The sequence below is a fragment of the Neofelis nebulosa genome, chromosome 10, assembly GCF_028018385.1.
Source record: "Neofelis nebulosa isolate mNeoNeb1 chromosome 10, mNeoNeb1.pri, whole genome shotgun sequence".
Classification (NCBI taxonomy): Eukaryota; Metazoa; Chordata; class Mammalia; order Carnivora; family Felidae; genus Neofelis; species Neofelis nebulosa.
This window is the reverse complement of record NC_080791.1, coordinates 647,043-669,823: the sequence shown is the minus strand read 5'-3', so window position 1 is coordinate 669,823 and position 22,781 is coordinate 647,043. Positions and strand designations below refer to the sequence as shown.

The following is a 22,781-nucleotide window of genomic DNA, read 5'->3' as shown; positions in this document are numbered from 1 at the left end:
TTTTTTTTTTTTTAATTTTTTTTTTCAACGTTTTTTATTTATTTTTGGGACAGAGAGAGACAGAGCATGAACGGGGGAGGGGCAGAGAGAGAGGGAGACACAGAATCGGAAACAGGCTCCAGGCTCCGAGCTGTCAGCACAGAGCCCGACGCGGGGCTCGAACTCACGGACCGCGAGATCGTGACCTGGCTGAAGTCGGCCGCTTAACCGACTGCGCCACCCAGGTGCCCCTCAATTTCATTTCTAATTAATTAGATTTTTAATTGAAAAAGACAAACCTTTACGAAGTTTCTTGTGATCAGTGACACAGAGCAACTCCATGTCCAAAGAGTAAAGCGAGACGACATGCGGCCGGTTCCCCACAGCACACAAATTTACCTGGCAAGCCAGACTTACAAAACTGAATATAAAGCTAACATAACCTGTGGTTCCCAGGACAGGGATGGCTGGCTGTTCTCGCCAAAGGTAAGGAGACGTGATGGGGTCCTCGGGGAGGACCTCAGCTGACAGGATAGAGGCCGCGGGCACTGACCAGGACTCACAGGTCTACTGACCACTCCCGCGGTCATCACGTAGGCTTACTAGTTACTGTTCTTTCTTTCTCTGGAAAACCATTTTTCTGTTCACCAGCTAAGCAATTCACTTACTGGCATATTTTACTGTAGTTCTGGGTCTATCTTAAAAAAAAAAAAAAAGTAAATTACTGCACATCAGGTTCTCAGTTAAGACACCGAACCCTTCCCCAAACACTTAGAAGGCACACCCTTGCTCTCCTTAGAGGCTCTTCTTCCCACATCCAAATTAATATATTCCTGAGTATTGTGCCACACACACTCACTACACCAACTATTTAAAGATTGTACAATTAGGACCCACGGGATGCAGAGAGAGGGCAGCACTCCTATCACTGGGCTTCCAGCTGTCCGGCAAGTGCATGGCCTCTCAGAGCAGCCAGCCCCTGTAGGGGGGCCAGGCCACGCTACACACACGAGGCTCGATTCTGAACCGAGAGGCACAACCACGACACGTTGGACAAGATAAGGGGAATGCTAAGGTTCCAGGGCCACAAAATTAGGATTCCTCCACTGTAAAGAAATTACACATAACAGAAGATGAAGTTTTCAGATTTCCCTCCACAATACTGATGTGTGACAGTTTAACTGAAAGATATTATTACATACACAAGCACAGAAATAAATCATTTTCAAGGACAATCACATCTACTTCTTATTCAAAGTGCAGGACCCACCACCTAAATTTGTGAATGTTATTATTTATAAAACAGTAACTAATAATTTTCATTAACCTAAGTTTTAAATTTTGGAGACCATGAGAAAATACCGTGGAGAAAGAAAAACCAAAGGCTATTTTGAAAGACTGCATAAAGCTCCTTTCAGTTTCTTCTGAACACCACCAACAATGGCCGTGGTCCACGTGAAGAGCACACAACATAAAATTCAAAGAATTACGTCCGGGGGCGCTTGGGTGGCTCAGTCAGTTAAGCGTCCGACTTCGGCTCAGGTCATGATCTCGCAGTTTGTGAGTTCGAGCCCCGTGTCGGGCTCTGTGCTGACAGCTCGGAGCCTGGAGCCTGCTTCGGATTCTGTGTCTCCCTCTCTCTCTGCCCCTCCCCTGCTCCCGCTCTGTCTCTCTTGCTCTCAAAAATAAATGAAACATTAAAAAAAATTAAACAAAAACCCAAAGAATGACATCCACGCTTCAAAAGGTCCAAAAGCCAAACCAGCCTTAAGTTTAACGTGTCTACTGGTCACAAGTATAATCACTTTATACTTCCTTGTCGTTAGGACTTGCTCTATTGGAAGACCAGTAAGAAGCCAAAAGGTCTTAAATATATTAATTGTTAAAAACACCAAAGAAGAGTTTAAGGAAAGAATATATTTGAACCACATAAACAAAAAAGTATTACATAAGAAAAAAAATGTAACAATTTATGTAAGTACCTAACATTTGAGCATGCTCTTACATCTAAAACAGATAACAAAAAGGTAATGGGTACTATATATGTACATTTCACAAGTGTGCGTTAAAGAATTCTCTAATATAAAACATTTAAATTGTGGAGAATACTTTTCATGATACAGAAGACAACTGTTAAGATAGGCACACCCACAACCCTTACAAAAACATGCTTACCGGAGATAAAATACATCTGAGTACTCACTTCTCAGATGTGAACACTCCGCACTTGTCAGTCATTGAACACCGCTTCTCGCTTTTGCACTGTGAGTGTCAACACTGGTGTGGGTTATGAATTACAATCAATTACTGTTATTTTTCAATGTTTCTGCCAAACTCCCAATAAAATGCACCTATTTAATATGAATACTTGAAACAATATTATTTGTATATAAAGTCACTTCCTTAATGCTTTTTTTTCTTTTTTAAAAAAAGACACTATATTTATTAGAAAATAGTTATGACCACACATAGTGCTTTGGAAAATCTGAAACCCCAAATCAACACGTTCCATCAAGTGTGAGTAGCTCTAAGAAGACCTAACTGAAAAGAACACAGAATGTAAAAAGCTGATAAATTTAAAGATTATAAAATTGGTTTATTGTGAAAGCAATTCAAGAATACCCAGTTAAAATCTTATCCCAACGCTACCCGATACAACCAGGAAGCACTTAAACACTTTTACGTTAGGAACGAGGACATACAACAAGAAAGGCCACATCAACGCTGTGATCAGAGGAAGGACTCCTAGGTCTCTGTCAGGTCATCAGTACAGAGGGTACAACAAGGTCAAATATGGCGGCCGTCAGGTGCCTCAGCACCAAGGTGTAACCAGGCGAGCTAAAGTCGAGGCGACAAGAACTCCTATTCCTGTTTTGTGGCTGTACTGAAGTGACTGAAACTTTAGGAACAACCACCTTTAATGACAGCGAGTTGCAGGACCAGTCTTTATGGAAGAAAAAGAAATTCATCAAGTCCTCTACCAAGGTCCCACTGAGTCCTCGAGACCCCTGCCATGCCCCCCCCCCCACCCCCCGCCCCCGGGCCTAAGCCTACTCTGTGGCTGTTTCAGACGCAGCTTACTGGCAAACTGGGAGTGCCTTCCGAGTAGCTCTGACCTTCAGCACAAGAGAAAAAACAACATGCTGGATCGTCCATTTACTCAATTATGCATCCTAGGTACAATTTCATTATTGCTCTTAAAAAAAAAAAAAATCAGTGAATCTGCACAGTGGCCATTTCCCCTCAGGTAAGTCAAGATTTACTCTTTCTGTTGTTTTCTTAATAAAACCCTTAGAACCAGTAATTGCAAATGATCAACCTAAGGATCATTATGTACAGCACAGTGACTGCATGTTTGAGCACTGGAGGTACTTAATCTAAAATGTCTCACTCCTGACTCCTGCTCTCCTCTAAACTGAAGGGTCAAAATACTCTGATTTTGTAATTAAAAAAAAAAAAAAAAAAAAAAAAAAATCTATCTTCCCAAGCATATCTTCCATTAACAGTTTTAGCCAGGAAAATAGATTTCTATGTCTGTCATGAGCCCTTGAAAATAAGGGCTTATTCTAGAAACAACGAAAGACCCTTAATCACAGAGGCGCTAGCTGGTGCCACTATAATTCACAACCAACTATTACCTTCATAGCTTATACTGAAGAGTTGATTCATGCTCATTTTGTTCCTTTAAAAAATACTCTTTGGAAACCATTATGACTCCTGTAGACACATACTCTAGTTATATCTCTTCCTGTAAAAATAAAAGTATAATCAGGATTATCTCTATTTCTTTGCTAAACTCAACTACCGATATACATTTCTTAAATCTGATCACTTTACCAGCTAACTCACAACCTCGACAGAATTCTATGTACTGTCCAGGGTCAGTTCTCAGCATACAGAAGTAGGAGCAACTCTTTTAAGAACTATCTTGTAGGCAATATTTCCATGTAGTCTTTAATGTGTTTGTTACAAATGAGAACTAAGGTACTAGAATTTACTCCCAAAACTAGGGCGAAGGTAAATTTCCAAAGCTAAAGGAAGGAAAACCACTATGTAAAGCTTACCTCTGTCACGTATATTATGAACCTATTCAGTGATTTCCCATCAAAGCTTAAAATTAGTCCCAGGGATTATCAAGGGGAAAATAAAGCCCTATCTTGTTTTCTTCTTTCAAATTCATCAGACAATACTGTGTGCCAGAGGGCAGACTGTGCTCCTCTCAACACTCTACGTAAAAACAGCCCTTTCTAGAATACTAAACTACCCAAATGTCTGCAGACTGCCCCAACCAGGTTTAAACTACCTCTGAAATATAAACTACTAGTCATGTATTCTAAATGCATACATTCAAAACTACCATTTTAAAATAAATTGGAAAGTAGGGAAACCTTAAAAAAAAAAAGATACATTCTGCTATCACACTATTACAAAGATTATAAGTGTGTGTGTGTGGGTATATATAGAGAGAGCAGATAATCATGATTTAAATAAGATGTTAAAAAAATCAGGAAATGTAGATTTTTACCAAAGGCACTACAATAGCCGCCCCGAGATACAACTATAAACAGATTCTTCGCTACTATGGTAATTTGTCTAGGTTGGGGGGTGGGGGTGGGGGCAAAAACAAAAACAAAACAAAACAAAAACACAACCCAACCAATCAAAATGGAAACAAACAAACAAGAAGCAAACCCACAATAAACCCACCCAAACCTATACTAGAGTATGTGGCAATAATTAATATATTTCTATGGAAAAAACTCTCTCATGCCTTATAAGCTCCTAAAATAAAATCAAGGTCACTATGTGACTAACGAGAACACTAGGAGGGGAAAAAAAAAACACTGAAAGTAAAACAGTCTTCAGCCTCGGTTTCAGCTAGCTCATCAAATCTGCGCCAAGTACGTAACATCAGACCCGACATTCCTGGCCTGGCAGACGAGCCAGTTGTGGTTTTCCACTGGCCACACCACACGCAGCTGAAGAAACAACTGCCCGACAGAGTAAATGCTGTGACACGAAGCATCCGAGTTCCAAGTCTGAGTATTCGGTTAGGGTGATGGGCGAGTGTCTAACTGGGCAAAAGGAAAGGCGTCCATCGTCCACAAACAGGCTCACTTCCCCCAGCCCCCAAAACGAACAGTAGTTATAGTAGCAAAAGAAACAACAAAAGTCTCGAGTCTTTAGGGCCAACTAGGATAGAGGTCAGCAATATATTAACAGCAGCAACGGACAAGGAAGAGCGAGACAGTGGGTGAGAGAATCTTGCTGGACGTCTGTTCATCGTTCTCTGTATCAGCCACAAGACTGCGACCGGCTATGCCTGGAAATTTCGGGCACATCTCCTCAGATCCTTCACAGGTTTGGAATTCGGTCTACCTGAGGGCTCTATAGCCATGTGAGAAAGCTTTCTTTGTCGAGCTTGGTGGCGGCCAGCACGGACTCCATATCGTTGAGGATGTCTGAGCTCAGGGCTTCCTGCAGACTAGGCATCAGCTCTTCCCCCTCTATGTTCATCCCGTCCCCCTCCAGCGTCCCGAGGTCCACGTTCGTCCCAGGAATGGCTTCTAGGTAGTCTGGGAAGCGGTTCTGCTGAGAGGGGAGGGTGCTTTGGTTGATAGTGTCGCCTAATTGGGACGGAGAGGAGAGAGTCGGGTTTGAAAAAGCGGACATCAGAGCTGTGCGACGTGAGCCTTCAGACACGCCGGACTCAGCCCCAAACCGATGCCCAGAGTTTATTTCAGGCTGAACAACTCACCGAAGACAAAATAATGCCAAGTTTACTTTTGCTTCAGCATGGGTTCAGATACTAAAGCCGCAGCTTGACTGCTTGTTACTATGTACTGAGCACTGAAGGGGGTCACGGGAAAAACCGAAATCCCTTGAAAAACTATCTCCAGTAAGAGAAAGAACATGTACATCACACACGTGCATCGCTACTGGATGCTCTTCTAGAGAGGAACCACTAAGCGAGATAAATGTAGAAGTCACGGTGTGGAGTGAATTTAGGCACACTTTACGGCAGGTTGAAATTGATGTTTTCCCGGTTTTAAAACAGCGTGGACAGCTTAAGCGCTCTTTGACCAAAACTGGTAAGGTGACTTATTTCAGCACTTAAAATACTGAGTTAGCTGGCAAGGCACTTGAGGACCCTCTCCAATGACTTGTAATCTTAAACCTGGAGAGAGACTTCTCTCTGCGATCCTCCTGTTGTATGGGATTCAGTGTTACACCCTGGGGAGCACTAGTGTAAAAGGACTGGATGAAAACTCTATTCCGGCCTTGGAGATTCCCGTTCCTCACGGCAAAACAAGCCTCCCGGAAGCCCGTGAATAAATAACCCTCCCTTGCCTTCCCTCTAAGGGTTCCCTGATTTACCTGGCCAGGAAACCTTTTTTGGAGCATGACCACTTTCGCATTCCTTAGAGCTCCCAGGCACATACCTCCCGGGAAAGCAGCACAGAGCATGGAGGGCACAGGGGTTTGGAGAAGAGCGGAGGGGTAGGGGGAGGGGGAGGGGCAGGGGAAGCGTGCTGGGCATGAGATGGGTCTCAAGTGTGGGCACGGGAAGGGGGGCCAGAGTCTGAGGGAAGCAAAGAAGGTGGCAGGGTGCACTCTCAGGAGCACTGAAGCCGTGAGCTGGATGAGCGACCCGCCAGCAAGGGAACCGGCTGCTGGAGCCGCCAGGGGGGCTGCTCCGTCTCTCGGCCAGTGCATGCCCTGCGCTCGCTGCCAACTCCAGGGCCATCGGTGCTCGCCAGTTCCCTGATTACCCTTCTCGGCTCCTGCAAGATGCCCCGCAGCTATCCTGACAGTAAGCAGGTGAGCCCCACAGCCTCGTCTTTCCCCCTGGTTTTCTGAGCCCCTGACACCTAAGTTGGAGCAGAACCCTCAGGGAAGGGGCAGGCGCACACCGAGTCGCATTCGATAGAGGGCGAGCGGATCGCAGACAGAAGTCTCTCTCCCAGATTAAGAACACGAGCCATCAGGACGCCAGGGGGCTCAGTCAGTTGAGCGTCCGACTTCAGCTCAGCTCATGATCTCACAGTTCGTGGGTTCGAGACCCGCTTCCGATTCTGTGTCTCCCTCTCTGCCCCTCCTCCCTTGCTCATGCTCTGTGTCTCAAAAATGAATAAATGTTTAAAAAAAAAAAAAAGTTTTTTAAAGGAAGGGAGGGGAGGAAAGGAAAAAAAAAAGACAAGAGAAGGAAAGAAGTACACTGAGTCATCAGAGAGGGTCCTCAAAGGCCTTGGCAGCTAAACTCAATATGTAAGTGCTAAGATAGGTCACATCACCAGTCGTCATCAGAGCTAAGTCGTCCGGGATGTTTGAAAACTGGGAAGCAGATTACAAAGTGCCATGGAGAAACAAAGCAGGCTTGACCTGAATCAAGTTTTCAGGATTTAGCTGGTTTTTTTTAAGGGTATTTACTTATTTTGAGAGTGAGAACACGAGCTATGGAGGGACCGAGAGAGCGGGAGAGAGAATCCCCAGCAGGCTCCATGCTGTTGGCACACAGCCCGATTCGGGGCTTGAACCCGTGAGCCACGAAACCACGGCCTGAGCTGAAGTGAGATGTTACCGGACTGAGCCCCGCAGGTGCCCCTTAACCGGTTTTCTTCCGAACTGAACTGCCTTTGCTCACAGCAGCTTGACAGACCCGCCGTGTCTTGCTGACGGATCGCTAAGAATGAAGCACACCCACCTGTGTCCATCTCATCAACACTGTTCAAGAAGTCGTCAGGGGTTCGAGGGACACTGTAGCTGCTCATGCTCAGTCCGCTGTCTGTACTCTCATCGCGGGAGTGGTAGGTGCCACTACAAAAGAGGACAGTTACAGAGCAACACGAGGGTTTCCAATGATTTCCAGGTAAACATGGAACGCCTGCTGAGGACCAACACGGCTCTCCAAGGTGGCGAGTAACCATCCCTGCAGCGTCAGAAACAGGCCCCTCCTCCTCTGGGGTCTTACAGAGCCCTGGAGGGCAGGGAGGCAGACCCGCTCATCCTTTTCTTCCAAAGTCTGTTGATATATTTGAGAGCGAGAGCGAGCGAGAGAGGTTTCACGTGTGAGCGCAAGCAGGGGAGGGACGGAGAGAACCCCAAGCAGGCTGCACTTACCATCAGCACACAGCCCGACATGGGCTCAAACCCATGGACGGTGACATCATGGCCCGAGCCTAAAGCAACAGCTGGATGCTTGACCGAGCCACCCAGGCGCCCCAGACAGGTCAACCCTGACTGAAGCTGGCAGCTTTAAGGAACCCAAACCACTCTGAAGGCCCTGGGTCAGGTGGCAAGGGAAGAAAAGAAGAGGCTGCCTGGTTGGTTCAGTCGCTTGAACATCCGACTTCAGTGCAGGCCATGATCCCACGGTTCGTGGGTTTGAGTCCTGCGTCAGGCTCTGTGCCGAAAGTGCCAAGTCTGCTGGGGATTCTCTCTTCCTCTCTCTCCGCCCCTCCTCTGCTCTCTTTCTCTATCTCAAAATGAAATAAGCATTAAGGAAAAGAAAAGAAAAGAACATACAGCCACAGTTTTCCTAGATGACGGAAATTCTCTGTGTAGGTATGCTCTCTGCAACACCATCTCTGTCGGGGGTGCGGGGCGCGGAGTGGGTGCACACAGTCTGCTTATTTCAAGGTCTCAGTCTCCCAGGTGGGACAGCACAGGCATCGAGTCAAAATGCAACTCCAGGTACTGGCGAGACAGGTTGGCACTACACTCAGATCCCCAGCCCGCGCAGAGTTCAAGCGAAGGAAACACCAACCCAAGACAAAGAACCAGAACTCCTTTTGGACTGGGCCAAAACACACGGAGTCACCGCCGACAAGGTGAGAATTTCCTTAACCAAACCTCCTTGCTTCTGTGTAGGGGAAAAAAACCCCAAACACCTCAGCTTAAGACAGGAACCCTTATCGTTCCAGCTAAAGGGCTGGAAAACAACTACAGGGCACACACCCTGGGGAAAAACAGAAAATCATGAATCAAGATTTTAACTTTAGGCTAATGAAGTTAAACACAGTCAGTCTTCATTGCCCACATGAACACACAATGTCCCCTCACTGCCCGCATGAGCACACAGTCTAGCCTAAATATCCTCAGTGCCTGTGTGAGCACACAGTAGGAGATCTCACTGCCTGCTGGAGCACACAGTACGGTAGATCTCCTCACTGGCTGCGTGAACAGAACATCGTCCTGAGCTCGTGGCACTCCCAGCAGCTGGCATGGACAGTAAAATCTGGGACTACTAATTTTTAAAAATCTATGGTAAAGTGGGGTTCCTGATGGTCTCTGACAGGGATGTGAACCGTAACTTTTCTCAACGCCTGGACACTTGGGCAGCTCTTTAGCTCACACAAAAGTACACCAAAAAACCCACCTAAAGCTATAAAAACCAGCTTTCACAGTCACTCGGGGTTGAACACCCAATCTCCCCACATTTCCTCCCTTATTACCTGATGCAGGTGCTCTGTCCTACCCCCCAACCCTGCACCCCCCGAAACTGCTGGATTACTCCGACGCTTCTGCCAGATTCTGGCAAGACGCGAAAGCCTCACAAAGATACAAGAAAGCACAGATGAGCGTCTGAGACTGTCTGTGTAAGACACAGCTGCCTTGGAGCAGGCCTCCCTCAGGATATGCTCGGTTTCCCTTCCACCAAAAGCGCACGCACGCACCACGCACAGGGCACTCGGGGGCAAAGGGCTGACTCACGGGGCCATGCACAACTCTTCCCGAGGAGCCCGCACTCCTGGGGCCTGCAGCCTACCACCTCACACATGCTCCCTGGGCACCTGCTCCCACGGGATGGGCCTGAGCCCAGGCCCCGAAGACAGAGAGGGAACAACAAAAACCTACGAATGATGCTTTCTGAGAGGCTCACGACATCAAGGAGGGAGGTGAACAAACACGGTGACGAATCACACTCCGGCGTTAAGTGAGCAAAGTGTTTTTAGAGCGAAGAGAGGGGTGTGGAAAAGTCTATGGAGAGGACACGAACCTGACCTCCGAGGGTGTCAGGGCAGAGGGGACACGGGATGCCACACGAGGGACAAGAGTCAGCATGGTGGCAAGGTGGGGTCCCAAGTGTTTGGAGCTAAGATACGTTTGAATTGAACACTAGACAACAGGGAAGCCATCCAGTTTCTGTAAGAGAAATGCTACAGTGAGACGGGCTTTACAAGCTGGGGTACTTCACCGAGTGGAGAAAGGACTGCCCCCACAACAGCAGCATGGATGATCGGACACCCCGTGACCTTTACCAGGAAAGTCTCAAACTACAGCCCAGCCTTCAGTGAAGTTCTAAGAGAATCTTCACGAACAGCTGCCAGAAGGACATGCCGTCCACCTGCATCCCTACAGTCCAATTGTACCCCGGGGCCAACACAGGTCTCCAAATGGGCCCTGGATTCTACCGATGGATTTTCCTTGTGGGGAAAAAACAAAGTTCTGGCTTCAACCTTTCCAAATTAACCTCGTTTAAGTTCACAACTGCAATCTTGTGTAAATACACTCAACTTCTGGCCCAACTTTAAACTGGATGTGTCAAAGGAGCCAATACAAACTTGAAATACATTCTCGATGGCCTTCGAAATCAAGCCTGGGAAGCAGGGCACCAGTGCCAATCTGACCACCAAGCAAACCATGGGATTTCTACGGTACTAAGTATTTTGGTCACATGAGAGAAATTTTGTTTTTCTAAGATCATGAAGTTTTCAGCTTAGCTGGTGCTAACTGGAAGCACGGTACAATAGCTTTCCTAAACCAAAGCATTTTTTAAATGGTTTAAAAAGTGCATTGCTTCGAACTGGTTAAACACACACACACACACACACACACACACAAAACCAAAAGTAAAAGTACACAGACAAGACAGCGTTTGTTCCTTATTTTTAAAAACCAAAATTCCATAAATATTTTGCAACCCAGAAGAATGAACTGTAGTCAAGCCTTAGTTGTAAACGGTTTTCCTGGCACAGAGTGTGACCTGCTTTCATACATGGCACCGACATTTCTGCCGGAAACCCATCTGGGTGAACTCACTGAAAAGGACCTGTGGGCTGCGTGAGTTTGAAGCAGTATCTTTGATTGCTGTGTGTTTTTACAAAAGGCACAACCTTACGTTTCATGTCCTTGAACTTCCTGTAGCGAAGGCGCAGGGCCCACACTCATGTGGGAAACTCCTGCCCAGGATCCTTCAAACGCAGGCCTGAGTACGTTTAGGACCACGTTCATCTGCTTTCGTGGAAGGGCACGCATGTGCCCGCCAACTCTGTGGTGTTAAGTCACCATCAGTCAACAGACAGAAGCCAACACGTGACTGGGAATGTGTCCCCAGGTCCCCACGGGCCATGTCCTCCCACGGGAGCCGGCTCTGAACCTGGAGTTCCACTGTCCTCACCATTTACAGCAATGCTGTTTGGCGTCCCCCCCCCCCCACCCCCGACGCTCCTGAAGCTGCTCCCCTTCTCAGTGGCCGGGAACAGCCCTCACCCACCTGTTAAGAAAGGGATCGGAGCTAGTGGTCGTCATTGTCCTCAGCTCCTGAGACATCCCAGGCGAAGGCACTGGGTTCTGAGTCCCACCTTCCTGGTCCAGTGTTGGTAACTGGCTACGAAGAGCTAATTCCTAGAGAAAAAAAACAAACAGAATTAGTCTACTGACAACAGATGTACTGTTCGAATGAAAGAAATAAAACGCACACTAGGGGGCCAAGTACATACAAAGTTCAAGTGTTAAACTGTCTACTTCAAAGCTAACAGTTTTCCTGGTCAGAAAGACCAAGTTCTCACATGCATTTCCAATGACTAAAAATTAAGTTGCATAAATTCAAAGTTGATCTAGTCTTATTATCCCCCAAATGTACACACTTTCCTACCTAACTTCATTTTGTTATTTTTTCTTACTCTGGCAGACACTCCCAAGCCCGCCCTACCGGGCACGACGGCAACTCTGGTCTCCCGAAAAAGAATTCTTCAAGTTTACTTCTACGCGCCAACTGTCCTCTGAGTCTGCACCAGGAATAAAGTCAGAAACACGCCATCGGAGGGTTTCTGAGCAGCCGCTATTGTCTCTCTGCTGGACTTGGGGTTGCACCCGCGCACCCAGACAAGCCCGGCCGAGGCCACGCACCTCTCTCTGCAGCTCTGTCCTTTCTCCTCTACTCCCCTTGGGTCCCCGCCCTGCCTCTCAAGCTCTCCTAAAGCTCAGGTGTGCAGCTTCCTCTCTCTTGGCTTTCTGGTTTGACTTGAAATGTGGCTTTTGACTCCAAAGGACGCCGCCCCCACAGAGCGCACCCTCCTCCCTCCTCTGCAGTCTGAGCCTGCACCACCTCCCACTGGACCAGGGCTACGCCTGCTGAATACAACAGCCTACGAACGGGGGTTTCTTAACCGGAAAATCATGACAGAATGCAGAGGGTCTGTGAACTTGGGTGAAGAAAAGAAAATGCCACCTTTATTTTTCACCAACTTTCAACTGCAATTTAGCATTTTCTTCAGTTACAAATACAGGCAACTAAACAGCAGTATTTGTTATACCCTCTGACTTTCCGTCAATGGAAAACCTGTTCATATCATAACGTAGTTGCAAATATCTTAAATTACCACTCATGCTCATCACTACTTCAGTGCTACGTAGTTACAAGACACGCTGTTATGTCTGGTTACTTACACATCAATTACCAAGTGAATGATTCGCTCAACAGGACTGCTCCTCAATCTTCCAGATTCCAATGACCCACACCCACCTCTGTCACCCACTTGTACAGCTGAGACTGTGTGGTTTAAGACCAAACCTACCTCTAAAACCTCGAGTCACGTTTGGGACAGTGATCACTGTGTCACTTCAGTGCACTGGCTCACCCTGGGTCACACCTGTGCACAACGCCTACCTAATCATCTGTCACCAAACTCTTGGATCTCTGAATTGCAGTAAAAGTGACCACCATTGTACTTCAACCCCTAAACCCCTCTGCATCACCCCGGAGCAGGCACGGACAGTCCTCCCTCAGAAATCTCACACACACTCCTCCTGCCTTCTGGGACCACAAGTGCTCTGCCCACCACCTTCCTGTGCGACCTCCACCCACCTCCCCTCTCCTCCTGTTCCAGTTGAGTGGCTTCCCCTATTTTTTCCCATTAAAAAAATCCCTCAGGTGTAAGTAACACACGACATTAATCTCCAGTGTGTAACATAAAGACTCAGCATTAGTACAACACATTGTGAAGTGACCCCCACAATCACCTGAGTAGATACCATCCCTAAACACCTATGTTTTTTTTTTTCTTGTGATGAGGACGTTTAATATTTATTCTTTTAGCAACTTTTAAATATGCAATTATTATCCCGTTAATTATTAACTGTAGTCACCATGACCTATTTTATACCTGGAAGTTTGTACCTTTTGGTCCCCATCCCCCAACCCCCAATGTGTTCTCTTTATCTACAAACTTGGCTTTTGTTTTGGTTTTTAGATTCCACTTCGTAAGGGAGACCATGCGGTATTTGTCTCTCTGACTGACTTCTCTCACTTAGCATAACACTTTGCAGGTCCATCCGTGTTGTCACAAATGGCAGGATTTACACACACACACACCCCTTCATCCACTCAACTATCAAAGGACACTCAGGTTGGCAAGTGGTAGACAGCTAAATGGACGCTTCGACAGATCTCAGGTCTTGGCCACCGTGAGTAATGACGCAGGGATACAAGCCTGAGCTCTGAGCCGATCGTCTGAAATACACAAGAGGCCCCCTCACAGCAAACTGCCACCATGAGTCAGTACCACACATGTGCTTCCTTCATTTCTACAACAGGATTGCTAAGAAATGCCAGAGAAACACACAACTGTCCAGACTAGTCTAAATCGATGGGGTCTCTGGCCTTGAATGGCCACAGTCCCACTTTGTGATGTTCTGTTTTCTCACGTCCCCACCGTCACTGTCCCACACCCGGCACACACTCTCAAGCCCGACGCAGTCAAGGTCATCCAAACGTCTGTCCCACATCAGTAGGAACGCACAGGCCGTCCAGGCGTCTGGCTTTCTGCCTCCTCCTCTCGCAAGGCTCTCCCCAGTCGCACTCCTCTTCTTAACTCGTCCCCGAGTCTCCCCTGTCCCTGCCGAAGGCCAAGCCACTCTCCCAGCAGCCTCTGGGGACTCGGTGCATCTGTCTCCTGTCCATGCTCTCCACCCTCGCCAACCCCTCCCGCTGAGTGACCAGAACTTCAGAACTGCGAGGGTCTGTAGCACGGCCCTGCTGTCCACACCCGCCTTTCGACTAGAGCGCTTTGCTCTCTTCCCTGTTTTCTAAGACTCTGTTCCCTTCCCTGGGGAGGGGAGCTCTCTGCCATGATCCCATCTCCATCTTCGGACAGACTGGACAGAGAGAGGTTACATCTGTAACAGTTTGAGCACAGGTATAACATGATCTTAACACTTATCACACAATATTGTAGTTCTTCCCTCCCTCCCACCTTCCTTCCTTCCTTTCTTTCTCCTCTGTTCCTTGAGGGCACACTGAATGAATGAACGAATGGACGGTTTTGGAGCATAATACCTTAACTTCTGAGGCTCTGAAGAATTTATGCTGCCATTAAAACATGAGGATGTAAATAGGAAGAACTTTGAAAACGACTAGTATTGTAAGCTCTAGATGAAGCTGATGCTTAGAGTTCTGTGAGGGAGGGAGCTGTAGATCTGTCAGAACACAGCAGTACCTTGCAAATATTGTAAAGAGAGCCTCATTTGCTTTCTACTTCCTATCAAAGAAGGCAGGCACCAGTTTCTGCATAGCAAACACAGGACATGACACTACTCCGACTCGTTACTAAAATAACCAATAAATTGGTTATGATTTTTATGTTAACCAATTTTTATTTTACTTTTGTTTATGAAGTTCCCACTTTTTCGACATCGTTTTATGAAGCTAAAGCTAACTGTCAGGCACAGATTCTCCATGTTTTTGCTACTCTGGATTTTACCACTTTGCCGAATCTCGTCTGCTGCGGTCTCTGACAGCTGAACTGCTGTTGTCAGCGGCCACCACAGACCCGCCGCCAACACTCGCAAAGAAGTTCATCTGGAGGTGTGCCTGAAGCCGCCTGAGGGCTACAAGGGACCATGGAGACGCGCTTCTCATCCAATCTGTGCGGGAGCCGTGACAGGGGCCGTGTCGGGTTCATGTGAAGTGAGTCCGAGAGGCTCAGGAGAAAATGCCATTTTACTGCACTGGTGTCGGTGGGGTGGGGGCGTCAGCATTGCCAGCGGCATGAAAACAAACATAACGTGCTAAGGCCAGTGACACATATACACACAGATCACAGAAACCAAAGCAAGGTAGGAATATTCAGCCCAGTTTTGAAACTTCTAGACATAGCAAAAAGAACAGACTTGATTATTAAATGCCCTACGTAATTTCTGAACAGTTTTACTGAGGATAAATGATGTATAAGTACTTATACACATATTACCCAAAAATGGATAATCTTAACACAGCCTAGTATTTGCTGAAGACAAAACTGCTTTAAGTAATTAAAGTCAACTTGGTAGCCCCCTCCCCAAGTCATTAATTCTCAATGTTTGTGTTTCCATCTGCTGTTAATATAATTTATTCCACTGGGTTCAGTAAGGAAGATGGAAAAATTTTGTTTATATTTGAAACAAACTGTCAAAAACAGGGGAAGGAAACCAAACGCATTTACGCAGGGTAACAGACCAACTGATTTCCCCCTTAACTTATGACTGGAGCTCAACTGAACGCAAAGAGAACAACCTATGTGCTTCCCGCACAAACACATGTGCACGCACCACACACCCACACAGAGAGTCCTGTGAAGGCAGGCCTCAGAGGTGACACGGAAATTTGGGGAAGTGGTTGACTCCATGCTCTGCCTCGTCAGATTCTGGAGGAAAGGGCCTGTGGAGTCAGCGGGGACTGATAAATCCTGGCTTTTCACTGAAAGCAAGCTTACAACTGCTTGTACCCTTGGCCAAGAAATGGAAATGTGAAAGTGAACCAACTTATGTAAAATTAAGAATTTTAGCGGTACAATACTGAACTGTGTTTCAGAGCCATATAGACCTTTTGCAAGTGACTTTAGAGAAAAATAATTATAACTGGATAGGTATGAAAAAAGCTACATAAGCTGAATGTTTTAGTCACAAAATATATTCCACAGAAACCTTTTGTCCATTATATGGCATTTAAAACTACGCCTGCATGCATCGATGCGAACCTGTATAGAATAAGCCTACTCTAGTGCAATAAAGTGGTTTTAGCAGAACTCACTCTGGACAAATATGGACAGTGAATCTGGCATAGACGTTTCAAAACAAGTTTGGGGACATAACTGGATCGTCTATAAAAACTGATTTCAGTTGAAACACTTCATGTTGAAAGTTATGTCTATCTCTAAGGAGTCTTTTACTGTGAACAAATGCCTAAAATTAGAATACTAAGCTAAAAATACAAGTTTGTTAAGCTTCTCTTTTTCCCAAAGGTAGTTAGAATAAATAGTTTGACAGACTTTCAAAAACGGAGAAACAAGTTATAGGAAATTTGGCCAAAATTTAATCATGCTTCTGTATTTCAAAGGTCAAAAAGTTCTTTTAGAGCATTTGACTTTTTCTAAATGAAGCAAGTATTTTTAGCTCTTTTTCTTCTGTAATAATAAAAAAATGCGGCAGCTTTTCCCAGCGAGCTTCTAAATCTTAGCTAATGTGGCACAGACACATTGGGAGTCACAGCTATCTACACTGTGAGTAACACGGATGGTCCCAGCTTGGTCCAAAGGGAACTTTCCGGGGTGGCTTGTGAGGGCAAACTCAAGTTGGCCCTCGTTACGTCGTGGACTTTTATGGACTTGGGGTCTCGCCAGAAGCCACTGGCCCTTTTTACGTTTCCCTCCAGTCGCTTAAATAGCAGTATCCTTCCCCACAGGGTGAAAAAGACACTTTAAGATAATATATATCTGGTAGTTAAAGTATTTTTCCCCCATAAAAAATGAGTACTTTGCTTCACGTCATTTAGAAAAATAAGGAGAAAGGCAGCAGAAGCAGTCATCAGTCCGGAAACATTTAGAACATTTCTGGGTTACTGAATTCTTAGGGTATCCAAGAAAAATGAAAGCACATGTCTACACAAAGTCGAAATTTGGAACAACCCAAATGTCTGTCAAAAAGTGAAAAGAGAAACAATCATAGGATAGCCCTACCATGGAATACTAGTTAGCAATAAAAAGAAAGAAGACAGAGGTGCCTGGGTGGCTCGGTCAGTTAAGCATCCGACTCTTGGTTTTTGGCTCAGGTCATGACCTCACAGTTCATGGGAGGGAGTCCTGTGTAAGGCTCTTCGCTGACATCGCGGAACCTGCTTGGGATTCTCTCCCTCCCTCTCTCTCTGCCCCTTCCCCACTCACTCCCTCTCAAAATAAATACGTACACTTAAAAAGAAAAAAGTACGGACACAACATGAGTGAATCTCAAAATAATCACAGGTGAAAGGTTATGATTCCACTTAGAGAAAATTCTATAAAATATAATGTCAACTTCAATTACTTTTTTAAATCAAGTCTGTCTTTAGCAAGCAAGCACTGAGCTGTGTTAACAGTGCATCCACTTTAGGGTAACACATGGTGCGTGATTGAAGGCGTGTTTTTTTCAGGGTAATCAACTTGTTTAAGGAAGGTTAGTTTAGTGAACCAGAAACCCAAACTTAGAAATGGAGAGTAACTCTAAAAATATACATCTTATAATAGTTTGTCTTAGTGATAGCAGGTTATGTCCATAATTTTAAAAACAGAGGGTAAAAAAAGGCCATTTCTTCCACTGTTCCAGAGACCTTGCCAGACCCCGCTTCCCAACCCAGCTATAAACACAGAATATTTCCTTACATTTTAAGTGATGAAAACATTCAGTCAATGATTAGAATGCTTTTGGTGTTTTAGTATGTGTGCCATTCACCAAATTATCTTTAGCTGCAGAACATTTTTTACTAAAAAACTGTACACATGGATCTGGGGCAGTTTTGAGAATGACAGTATGATAAAAATCTGCAAGGGGTTGTCCAAAAGAGATTTGTAGTCTGGTGTTCCCAGCATTCTCCTGAGATTCAACACTTTTTCTGAAAGATCTCCAGAATTAGGTCTTCAGTAATTTGTTAATTATGGTGTCAATTCAAGTAATACACATTATTTTAACATTCTTCAAATAACAGAAACCTCAGGGCGCCTGGGTGGCTCAGTTACTTAAGAAGCATCCAACTTCAGCTCAGGTCATGATCTCACAGGTCACGGGTTTGAGCCCTGAGTTGGGCCCTGTGCTGACAGCTCAGAGCCTGGAGCTTGTTTCAGATTCTGTGTCTACCGCTCCTCCCGACCCTCCCCTGCTTGCACTCTGTCTCTTTCTCTCTCTCTCAAAAATAAATAAACGTTAAAAAAAAAAAATTAAAAAAAATTATAGAGACCTTAATGAATAACACAAATGAGAAAACATGTTAGAATACGCGGGTGTGAAGTATATCAGAATTTTCAACACGCTTATTAAAAATACAATCTAGGGGCGCCTGAGTGGCTTGGTCGGTTAAGCGTCTGACTTCAGCTCAGGTCATGATCTCACGGTCCGTGAGTTCGAGCCCCGCGTCGGGCTCTGTGCTGACAGCTCGGAGCCTGGAGCCTGTTTCAGATTCTGTGTCTCCCTCTCTCTCTGCCCCTCCCCTGTTCATGCTCTGTCTCTCTCTGTCTCAAAAATAAATAAACGTTAAAAAAAAAAAAATTAAAAAAAAAATACAATCTAAAAATTGATGAGGAAACACCTAAATGAGTTTGTGGTTTATTCAGTACTAGGACTTCAAAAAGAGGAGAGATAATCTTGGGCAAAGTCAACTCTGAAACAGCTTTAACAAGAAAGACAACTTGGAGAAACAAAAAGCCAAATTCTTTACCGTTCTTAAATTCTAGGAAAAAAAGACGGCCATTGTTTTCACGTGACCCTGAGCAGTGGTATTACGTTGCTCCATGTGGCTAAAACTAGGGACATCCAACCCTCTTCACCACTGCAGGCGACCAGTGTGGCGTCACGTCCTCCACACAGACACCGTGGGTCTCACCCTCGGGTGCATCTAGCACTACCCGCAAGAAACGGCAAGTACGCCAAGTCATTAGCGGCAAACTACTTACAGCTATCATTTCTATGAAGACTGAAGCAGCTATTTGCTCAGAAATAAAGCTAAGATACCTATGCACAGCTGTCTTGTTTCCATTTCTTGAATGGTCTCGAGGACTCTGAGAAGGCCACGTAGAACGGGTTTTGACGTCCAGGCCTCGAAGAGGAACCGGACAGTCTCACTGGGCAAGAGGGAAGGGGGATCGCTCATGAGCGGGATCAGGGCCACCGGACGCAAGAGTGCACGCAGCCAGCGGGGCGGGAGTCAACAGGAGAAGGCAAAAGCGTCCACACTCGGGGCACGATCTTTCTCAAAATATGTCTTTCAAAAGACCCCGAAACAGAAATGGAACTGAAAACCACAGACAGCGCACACGGCACCGACCCTCTTGGAAGGTTTCCAACTGATGGACGAGAAAGAGACGCGGCCAGAAAAGTGAGCGTTACAGGCTCAGCCTCAGGAGCGGACGTGACGTTTGTAGTTGCAAAAAGTGTTTTCTGAGGATACAAATAGCTTTTCCAACATAAAAATAGTGAACAATCCAAATGAAATTAAAAATTTTAAGTGCTCTGAAGACAACTTTTTCCAAAATTCTGCAATCAAATCCTAAAAAATTAAGGTGGTTATTTCCTATCTTTAACTAAGATCTACCAATCCTTTTAAAGTTATCTTACTTTTTCAGAATTCTGCATTAACCTCACGCATACTGTCATCAGTTTACATGACCAGAGAAGCCTGCTGTCCAGATCTGTTTAGTTAATCCTATTTGGAAAAAATGAAAGACAGCAACACTGTGAAGTTTGGTACCTTCCCACATCCCACAGCGTCTGAACGTAGTATATGATCGTATGTAAAATTATAAAATAATGACACTGACTTCCTGTTGCTTGGGAACTCATCTGCACTTAATTTCTATTAGAAAAGTAAAAGAAAACTTTGAACAGTGACTGGCACTGAACTACTGAATAACCTGTTGCCTTTCCTCCACTATTCCTTTACAGGTCCGGTTCCTCTAGACTGGAAAGGTCTTCCTGGCTTTCTTGATCGTCCTGGAAACCCTGCAGGAAGCCATCCGCACTTAAGACAAGGCTCCTCTTTGTGAGCTTGTTCCTTGGCTCTATCAGGTCATCTAGAAAACACGCAAGAACACACACGCCTGCCTGACACAAACACTACCCTGTTCTGTGTGTTCTGAGCTATTTCAAATTTAACCCCGTGCCAAATTTCCTAACATTTATTGACATTTCCACGACTGTCAGGGAAACACAGTGACCAAAACTCCTGTAACAAATCCCGTTTGATCCTCCAGCATATCCGAGGTTGATTTTAAAACACCTCTTCCAGGTTTCTTGTTCTGGCTTAAATAAATCTCAGGCATCAGCTGGCCTTCTTTCATAAACACTCCGGAGAAAAAGCAAGGGCACGGATCTTCTCCTTTTAAAGGTCCACAACCGTGGCCTCCAGGCGCACGTGCGAGCAGCGGCTCTCGGGGCCGGATCGTGCTCCGCTGTCGAAGCAAATGTCCTGACTTACCCGCCTCACACAATCTCCTGATTCAAGAAGACATTTGTGGGCTAAGGAACCACTTTCCCTCTCACATAGTTATCTAGTCTCTGGGAGGGTGGTATCCCACGGTCAAGGTGACAACATCCAAACCAAGAGGGGCCCTGCCAAAGCCCGCTTCTGCTGCTAATGTTGACGCAGCGGCCACACGGCGCCTCCTGGTTGCTTCTGCCCACCTGAGACACAAGCCGCGTCCCCTAGGCTTCAGTCCTTCCAACCTTGTGAACCCTGAGCACAGAGGTCTATCTTCCATGAATCAAACAAGTGCTTGCAGTCAAAGGGACACAGGGCCACAGTCCTGCCGTCCCCGTAAGATGCCTTCTCAACCAGTGCTCTCTGGGGTTCATCAGGGAGAAATGTGGATAACGTCAACAAAGAAACCCAAAACACTACCCCAGCAGACCCTCCTCTCTTCTGAGAATCGTGATCTTCTTCCTATGAAACGCCCTGCAAAAACGGTTTCTGCTAAGAGCACCATTATGACTCTTGAGATTTCTTCCAGTGGCCTAACCAGGGAAATAATCTGTGTCACCCTGTTGCTGTTCTAATGATTAATTCCTATAAATCCTAAATCATCATAAATACTATTTTAAGCTATGCGAATGAAAATCAGGCACACCTGAAGGCTGATGGGATGTGCAACTGAGACATAATACGCTTCAAATGTGGAATAAAACAAGACTTCCATGGAATCAAAATGAGAACTAGCAGCTTCCTGGGGGGAGTGAGCGGGAAGCAGGCAGCACAGACTTTCTGGGAGCGGCAATATGAACCTAAGTTATTTTGGGAGAAAGATGGCTCAAAAGTTATACCTAAGCTAACGTTCAGTGTGGACAGGCCCCTTGAGCACAAGGATCTCACTTTCCTAATTTAGTATCTTTTTTTTCTTTTTTTCAATGCTAAAACATCAGTAAGAGCCTACCTGACATTTTGGAGAATTTGCTGAGCTGGGATTGATATTCCGCATTGCCTAAGAGTAAAAGATAAGATGGATAAAAATTACTTTGAGCCGCATGGTTTGGCTGTGTAGGCTGACTTACAAATTTCATCCAGACACATGACCACAGCACAGGATTCCCAAGCCAGCCCAGGAAGCAGCAGACCGAGGAAGACAGGAGCCGACGGAGTCACAAGAAACCAAAACCTCCCCGAGGACTCAACAGCAAGGACAGGACAGCAAGGCTTGAGGTGTCAGGACCCAAATAAAATGCGAATTGGTCAGGTCGATTGTTTGCTTCTGAGAATCAGAAGCAGGAAAAAAAATATAATTTAATGTTTCAGTGATAACAGAAACTAACAAATTCACAGGAAGCCAAAAGACTTAAGACATAATGAATTTATACTGATTGCCAAAAAACAAAACCAAAAAATCCTAACAAACAGACTATTAGTATAAGAATAGAGGAGATCTGTCACTTCCACATTAAGAAAAGACAACAACACAGTCAGTAGTAAAGAAGAAACAAAGAAATTACCCATAAAGGAAGCTAAGCTATGTTGGCCAGGACCCATCACCCACAGGAAGAGTGAGAGAGAGACTTGGAAAAACTCTTTGGGAGGAAGAGTTTTATAAACAGCAGCATTGCCCATCACAAAAAAAAAAAAAACAAGACAATACAACAGACAAACAAAAAGCCCAGGCTGATCTACGGAATGCAACATAATGATGGACGGCCCATTTCTAGACTTTAAAAAACTCAGGACACTTTAAAATAGTTAAGACTTTGACACTGGCAATTAACTAATTGTTCTTAGTGAGATTTCTCAGTTTTGATGGTTTTCACCCCGTGTGTGAAACTGAGCTTTGTCCTTCCTTGGACCACCTAGGACCGATCAGTGATGGAGTGAAACGCTGCGTTCTTTCTTCTAACAGAGACATAATTACATGCTTGATGGTATTCCCTTGTTCCGAGGATAAAGTTTAATTTAAAGGAAAATTATTTTCCCTTTCCAGTAATTTGTTGGAAAGAGACACAGTGAACTGCGTCGGTTTCCTTTCTGCACCCTCTCGAGGGCAGGTAAGCACTCCGTCCGTCACGACGGCTCCCCGACACCAGCCCTGGCACAGCCCTTG

The 22,781-nt window shown here is 45.5% G+C and overlaps 1 protein-coding gene across 4 annotated transcripts in view; it reads right to left on the bottom strand.

The window, feature by feature from the left end:
- Nucleotides 1-1,876: 1,876 nt before the first annotated feature.
- The window catches only part of YAP1 (Yes1 associated transcriptional regulator), a 113,405-nt gene continuing 92,500 nt past the window's right edge, over nucleotides 1,877-22,781 (bottom strand). For 2 of the 4 annotated variants that reach the window (XM_058686456.1, XM_058686457.1), the window contains exons 6-9: nucleotides 21,630-21,677; nucleotides 11,477-11,607; nucleotides 7,685-7,797; nucleotides 1,877-5,606 (exon numbers count right to left, since the gene is read on the bottom strand). In XM_058686456.1, coding sequence (XP_058542439.1) covers nucleotides 5,368-5,606; nucleotides 7,685-7,797; nucleotides 11,477-11,607; nucleotides 21,630-21,677 — 531 coding nt within the window. In that variant the 3' untranslated portion in view covers nucleotides 1,877-5,367. The remainder of the gene's footprint in view (nucleotides 5,607-7,684; nucleotides 7,798-11,476; nucleotides 11,608-21,629; nucleotides 21,678-22,781) is intronic. The other 2 variants (XM_058686458.1, XM_058686459.1) reach the window with 1 other exon arrangement.